The sequence below is a fragment of the Vipera ursinii genome (assembly GCF_947247035.1).
Source record: "Vipera ursinii genome assembly, chromosome: 1".
In the NCBI taxonomy this organism is placed as follows: domain Eukaryota; kingdom Metazoa; phylum Chordata; class Lepidosauria; order Squamata; family Viperidae; genus Vipera; species Vipera ursinii.
Window position 1 is genome coordinate 240,395,437 of NC_139512.1, and position 7,424 is coordinate 240,402,860.

Sequence of the window (7,424 nt, forward strand, 5' to 3'; positions counted from 1 at the left end):
TCTAAGCCATCACCTTAGCCACTTCACCAAATATCTGAAACGGATTACTTATTTATAATACAGAATATATAAAAAAGTTATACAAGTAATTTATATTACTTATTGCTGTTTCTGGATGTCTGCATAGCTCTCATTTTTAACTGTTCTTCTGTCTTGCCTCCTTTCTCTTGCTGGCACAGTTTAAATTATTAAGTACTATTTCTGTTGCTCGGGACGATTTGGGTTTCCACATCTGGAAGAAGAGCAAAGCACATCCATAAATGAACGGATAGCAATATCCGCGTGGAACAGAAAGCGTGGAAGCGCCGTTTTTTTTTTTTTTTCTATCGCAGACTATGGATATTCTCTGGCTTTCTCACACAGGACCCGACGGACGAGAGCTCAAGCGTGAGCTTCCCCTCTTAAGGACAACAGCCATGTGTCTGCTCAAGTGTGATTAACACTCACTTGCCATCTCTCTCCTAGGGCCATTTGGAGCTTGCACGCGTCCACGCTCCCTGTTTACTCCGCTGCGGCTTTCACGCGCAGCCGTTTTGTTTACCTCTCTGGCAAACGAGATAAGGTGGCTGGGAGGCTGTTAAGCAATCGTTATAAAAACCCCTCCGGCGGCAGCCGATCCACAACCCACCGCGGGGAAGAGAGGAAACGAGAGACTGCTAGCATTTTACTGGTGGGTTGGCTGGGTTGAGAGCGGCCAGAGCATGGAGGCTTCGCCGCTCTGCCTTCACAATGCTCCGCCGCTTAGAACCGCAAATTCCCGGATCTGCTCCAAAGACTCTTCAGGGTAGCCGAACTTAATCACCAAGTAATGGGCAACCTGCGCTTAAGAGCAAGCATTGGGGCGGGGGGAAGATTCCCATCTTTTCCAGCTACTTCTTGATCGCGCGGGAAAAATGGAGCCAACCCATCTGTGGTCCCAGGACCTGCCAGAAACTGATTTTTTTTTTTGTTTCTTACTGCGCCTTATTGCCAAATCGTGGCTAACGCAGCGTGTCTAATATATTTGCAGGTCCGAAGGATTCTGGAGACCTTGGATCCCCACTCCAAAAGATGCCGAAAAACTACGTGTGCAAAACGTTGAGGTGAGTGTATGCCGTGCTCAGGATTATGACAGCCCTTCCACGTGGGTTTATGCACAAGGAGCCGGTCTTTAGTTGACTAATTCAGTATTCAGTACGGTGAAAGGAAGGAAATGTATGGTATTAAACAATTGCCACTACTTCGAGACTAGAGATATTGGCACATTAATAATAATAAAGATCTCACTGCATTCCACGAAGAACCCTTTTTAAAAAAAACCCGAAATAAAATTAGAAGGCTGATTTATGGAGCAAAGGATTTTCCTTACTGAGTTAAATTTGCATACAGGGCTCATGTGACTGAAATGTAATTCCTAAATTGATTATGTCTTTTGGCAATGTAATATATCAGTTTATGCTGGGCACTATGAAAAGACAGCAATTTATTAATTTGTATTTTAAGACTTATGATTTGGCACAATCAGGAGAGGGAAAATAACCATGCATGTTGCGTTAAGGTGTTTTGGGTGCGCTGACTAAAATGAAATCCAATATTTACTTTGATATTACTGGGTGACTCTGGGTCAGTCACACTTTTTCAGCTGAGCCCACCTCACAGGTTTCTGTTGAAGAAAAAAAACCTGAAAGAAAGAGTGCCTACTTCCTGAACAAAAGGCAGGAAACAAACATATTTAATAATAATATTATTTATTTTATTATATGCTACCTAGAGTCATGTCCCTGAAATGGGTGGCTTTGATTTGATTAAAAAATGGATACCGTAAATATTAAATAATCAATTTTAGATTTGTTTCTTCTGAAAGTATCATAAATTTCAACCATTCTGTTGACCTTTATTTCTTCCTTCAGTTGCATAGTCCTTCTGATGCTACAGAAGACTCTGTAAAACTTGCACAATATACTCACCCAGTGAGGTAAGATAAAACAATTTTATATTTTCCTAAAACATAATATTAGTGAGACTCTCAAGATTAATCTTTCCATTTTTCCCAGCAGGGTTCTTGTGCCCTAAAGGTATCAAGAAAAGTGATAGGATTGTAAGTAAGAGATTTATACCGAATAGCATCTGAAATCACACAAAACGTATCAGGGCTTAAACTAGTAGCTAGAAGCTCTCTGTGTCACTTTGGGTTCCTCCCTCATTCTCTCGTTCTCTCTCTCTCTTCTCTCTTTTTCATTCTCTCTCTAATTCTCTTGCTTACTCAGTCTCTCTTGTTCTCTCATTCTCTTGTTTTCTCTCTCATGCTCTTCTCTTGTTTTCTCTTGTTTTTTTCTTTCTCATTCTTTTTCATTCTTATTTTCTTTCTCACTTTTTTCTTTCTTCTTTCTCATTCTCTCTTTTGTTCCCTTTCATTCTCCCCCGTTTTCTCTCTCATTCTTTCTCTCTTTTGTTCCCTTTCTCATTCTCTCTCTCAGCCCAATCTATTTTACAGTTGTGTGTGGAAAAATAGGAGTAATGCTTCTCTATGAAGGGCAGAATATAAATAGAACAATATATAACATCAATAAATAATTTAGTTTTCTCAACAAGATTTCTCAATATTTTTGGCTTCTTCAACTTATTAGCCTAGCAGTTAAGACACTTGGCTTGTTGACTGGAAGGTTGGCAGTTCATGACCCAGGTGCCACACCACAGGATGAGTTCCTATTACTTACCCAGCTTCTACCTACCTAGCAATTCAAAAGCATGTAAATGCAAGTAAATAAATAGGTACCACATTGGTGGGAAGGTAACAGCGTTCCATGTGCCTTGATGTATAGTTATGCTGGACACATGATCACAGAAATGTCTTTGGATAATGCTGGTTCCCTCAGCTAAAAAATGGAGATCATTACCATCCCTAAAGTTGGACGCAACTGGTCAGAGAAAGCCTTTACCTTTTTTTTAAACTATAGATAGTCCTCGACTTACAATCATTTATTTAGTGACCATTTGAAGTTACAACTGCACTGAAAAAAGTGACTTATGACCACTTTTCACACTTACTATCATTGCAGCATCCCTATGGTCATATGGTCAAAATTTGGGTGCTTGGCAATTGGCATGTATTTATGACGGTTGCAGTGTCCCAGGATCATGAGATCACCTTTTGTGACAATATGGAAGCTAGATTTGCTTAACAACTATAATGATACACTTAGCAATTGTGGCAAGACAAGTCATAAAATGAGGCAAAACTCATTTTTACAACTGTCTTGCTTAAAAAATAAATTTTGGGCTCAATTGTGGGTGTAAGTCAAGAACTATCTGTATTCCGAAACCTTAACAAGTTTTTCTCCCAGTGTCTTCCACATTTACAGTATATGTTGTTTTAATTTTGTGGTTTTAGTGATGTTCTCTTATGTCTTTATTCTTTTCAGCATATGCAATAGCAGTTACAATAGATGGCTTTTCATCTGGTTTGGAGCCGACTATATCATTTGGCAGAGTGTCTTTTGAACTAATTAGAAGACAGCAAAATATTATTTTTTATTATTTTTATACATTTATTGCCTGTGAAAGGAAGAGGCAATTAAAATACATTTATTTTTGAAATAATGTTTTTACTTTAGTATTAATTATTAAATTTATGTGCTGCCCATCTTGCAGTTGGCGATGTGACAATGTCATACGGCTTCCACTATTTCAGTGGAACTGTTGGATCCTACAAAGGCTTCTGCCCAAATTGGTATAAAATCTGTTAAGTTTTATCACATGACCTTGGAGGAAAACTAAGGGACTCAAGTGATTGGTAAATGAAACAACAGAGCATTTAAGGTTTGCGAGCAGTTTTTGTGAATTCAAAATTGTTGAATGTTAAGCAATAAGGAAAGACCTTAAGACTGACTCTAAAGCAGGGGTCCCCAACCTGTGGGCCACAGCCCACTACCGGGCTGCAGCCGCTTGGCCACTGGGCTGCGTGAAAGGATGGCAAGTGCATGTGCACATGTGGGTGCATTCATACCCCCCACATTCGCACTAGCGCCGCCCCGAGTGTCCCACTAGTGCTAGTGCCGCCCTGAGCTTGCCACCGGCTCTAGCACTGCCATGAGCATCCCACCAGCACTAGTACCAGTCTGCCTCGAACATCCCACTGGTGCTAGTACCGCCCCGCTCCCGAGTGTCCCACCAGTGCTAGCATTGCCACGAGCATCATGCTGGCACTAGTGCCAATCTGCCCCTGAGGATCCCGCTGGCGCTAGCACCGCCACACCCCCAAGTGTCCCACTGGCACTAGCACCACCCCGAGCATCCTGCCAACACTAGCGCCACCCTGCCCCAGAGCACCCCATTGGCACTAGTGCCACCCATAGTGTCCCACCAGTGCTAGCAAAGCCCCATTTGCAGCACTCGCACCCGCGCAGCCAGTTTGCATGTACCCATGCACTCACGTGCGGCCGTTTGTATGTGCATATGTACTCGTGTGTGGCCCATTTGTGTGCATGCGCACCAGGCTCATTTTTGCACACCCACAGCCCATTTGCGTGCACATACGTAGCGGTGCCTGCCTCCCTTTCCAGGCTGCCAAATCAAAAAGGTTGGAGACCTCTGCTCTAAAGCAGTCACCCATACTATTCTGTTTTATTTATTTATTAAATTTATATGCCACTAATCTCACTGTCAAATGACTGGGAGGCTTATAACTTCATTGTTTTCCTGCTTTTCCTCTGCTCATGTTGTAGCAGCTACTGTATGTCAAATTTTGAAATTATTTATTTATATGAGAGATATATTCTGCCCTTCTCACGTTTATGTACTACAATCAAGAACAAGATCCCTAGAGCTGTTATTTGGTTGAGTTTTGCTGACTGATCCAAGGCCACATATCTCAGCAAATTTTTCTTTGGAGCTGATCACTGTACTTTCCAAATCATGGGACATGATTTTCAAAGCAATTGATAAGGAAATCGGCATGGATCCCTGAAGCAGATGTGTCCAAATGCAGTTAATATTTTTGTGATAGCTACAGCTGCCTATTGGTTACACTGGATCCTCAACCAGATGCAGCCTGAGGACCTCAAGATCCAAGGCCACTCACAGCATTTCTGGATGGCTTTTCTCCTCTTTTACAGACTTAAGTCACCCTCTGTGAGAACAGTATAGGATGAATGAGAAACCTGCCATGCTGCATATTTTTACTCAAAAAAGTTTTTTTTTCCTTACAGATAATGGAATATTATCCTGTATAGATACACTTATTGTAAGCGACAAGGCTGAATTTTTGGTGCAGTGCTAAACTTTCTGCATTGGATATAAAAACTTCTATGGAATTATTAAATGCCCCAAATTATTAAAAAGTGCAGCCATAAAGTCCATACCAGATATCTTTGAGTCCCATTTAATTTATGAATAACACACAATATTTTTAAATTGTGCCAGAGAAGTTGCATTTGACTGGTTAGCATTTTTTTCAATAGTTGCTTGATTATGCAGGGTGATTATAAATGTGGAATGACTTAGGTGTTGAATAAAATCTGAACTTCTCATTAAAAATTTATTGTGTGCTGTAATATTATTGGTCTAATCAAATGAAATTTCAATGTCTTAAATCATTGCCGTGTATCGTAAGAATAGAAATTGGGGTATTGATTGGGAAAATTAAAGATTCCCCTTCAATCTGGAATTTTTCCCATAAACATTCCTGGTTATTTGTCCTACTTCTGCAGATGTGTGTTGATGGGGTCAGACTTGCTGTAACTAAATGCAGTGTGACCTTAAATGAACTTTCCATGTCTTGCCTACGTGCACTTATGGTTATTTTAAAATCCGTCCAGTTTTAAAAAGAACTTTCTGTTCTTAAGCTCCTCTTGAGAAATGTTAGAATAGTCCTGTTGAATGTTCTGAATGTGCTCAATAAAGTGGCAATTAAAAATGAAGGTACTTTGACTTTACCATTTGTTGAAAAGGTATAGAGGTAAAATCTCAGCATTAGCAAATTCATATCCACAAAAGAATAGAAGATATGTGTTTAAAGTTAAATGTAGAAAATAAATCTCTCCTATCATACCACAGTATATTTTATGAATGTTTTATGACAGATTTTGAGGTAGAACGTTAATGCAAATTTGACTTTTGTGTTTTTACAAATTAAACAGCATTTAGGTCCCCTGAGAGCATAAAGGCAATCTTTGAACAAGCTTATATTTAAATTAATTCAGCAACACGCATTTGGCCTAAAAAGAAATGGATATCTCTAATTGTGTGTAATTCCATTTTGTTGTCAAATATTGCTAATATTAAAGAAGTGATTATATTTATTTTAAGCTATGAAGCTATTTTAAGCTAATAGTAGGTTAGGTAGAATGAGATGAAGTGATTTTAATTTTTCCTTACATATTAAATTACAAACTTGTCTATTTGTTTCAGGCTATTCTGGCCCAAATCCAAGTGTTTTGACTACATGTATCATGAAGCTGAAGCACTTCTGAGGAACTTTCCTGTCCAAGCCACAATTTTCTTTTATGACGAATCAGAGAACGAGGAAGATAGCGATGACATAGACCATGAATCCGAAGAAGAAGTGGATAATTAACTGCCCTGTTTCCAAATGACCCTGTTTATATTCCTTTATTTAATATTGATATCAAAATGCAATCATAATATTTTAAGCTAATTTATATGTAACTTATTGTGAAATTAAAACTATTATTTTTATAGTACTAGTATGCATGGGTTTTATGTCTTCTGCATAGTGTCTTCGCCTCCCTTGTCCTTCTGAAATCAATAATTTAGTTATGCCAAGGATTATGCTGTACTAATATATTAATTCATAAAATGAAAAGATAGAAAACTACAGGAATGGCCATATTAAATAGGAGTGAGAGGTTAGAAAAGATGGGTTGATGGTTTCCATATTAGGGATTCAAGAGGAGGTTTTTTTTTAGTTTAGAAAGAACAGTGATTCTTTTTATTTTTTATTTATGATTTCATTATTACGCAAATCCTTTCGGAACCCTCAGCCTTGCGGTTTTTAGAGTTAACAATAGTTACATGTGAAAAGAAGGAAGAAACACAAACTTTCATGTTTTACACCCAATACAAATACAGGGAGTCCTCGACTTATGATCACAACTGAGCCCAAAATTTCTGCTGCTGAGCAAGAGAATACTTAGCAACAGATGTAAAACCTCAGCATTGGCAAATTCATACGCACACAAAAGAATATTGGATAACGCGTTGAAAGATAAATTTAGAAAATATTCTTCTATCACATCACAGTACGGTTTATGAAAGATTTAAAAACAGATTTTGAAGTAGAATGTTAACTCGTTGTGAAATGACTTTTGTCCCCTTTTCTGAGCTTTCTTGCCACGGTTGTTAAGTGAATCACTGCAGTTGTTAGCTTAGTAACACGGCTGTTCAGTGCATCTGGTTTCCCCATTAGCTTTGCTTGTCAGAAGGCT

At 38.9% G+C, this 7,424-nt stretch overlaps 1 protein-coding gene across 4 annotated transcripts; it reads left to right on the plus strand.

Annotated features, from left to right (window-relative positions):
- Positions 1–614: 614 nt before the first annotated feature.
- RIPPLY2 (ripply transcriptional repressor 2) lies at positions 615–6,680 on the plus strand. 4 transcript variants are annotated; one of them, XR_014491909.1, is made up of 6 exons: positions 615–784; positions 1,010–1,082; positions 1,890–1,954; positions 3,402–3,709; positions 5,187–5,221; positions 6,388–6,528. XR_014491909.1 is itself a non-coding variant. In XM_083357673.1 (5 exons), exons 1-4 carry the CDS (start codon positions 702–704, stop codon positions 5,188–5,190), a joined length of 225 nt encoding a protein of 74 aa, XP_083213799.1. In that variant the 5' UTR covers positions 615–701; the 3' UTR covers positions 5,191–5,221; positions 6,388–6,528. The 4 variants fall into 4 exon arrangements, 2 of the variants coding, with proteins under 2 accessions (XP_083213799.1, XP_083213798.1); XR_014491910.1 differs by lacking the exon at positions 5,187–5,221 and having other exon boundaries at positions 3,402–3,798; positions 6,388–6,523; XM_083357673.1 differs by lacking the exon at positions 3,402–3,709.
- Positions 6,681–7,424: the final 744 nt, after the last annotated feature.

Bases quoted from the DNA above. Each gene is read 5' to 3' on its own strand.
- RIPPLY2 (XM_083357672.1), top strand. From the start codon at position 702: ATGGAGGCTTCGCCGCTCTGCCTTCACAATGCTCCGCCGCTTAGAACC. The intron at 785-1,009 runs GTAGCCGAACTT...ATATATTTGCAG, and splicing joins TGCTCCAAAGACTCTTCAGG to GTCCGAAGGATTCTGGAGAC. The intron at 1,955-6,387 runs GTAAGATAAAAC...TATTTGTTTCAG, and splicing joins CAATATACTCACCCAGTGAG to GCTATTCTGGCCCAAATCCA.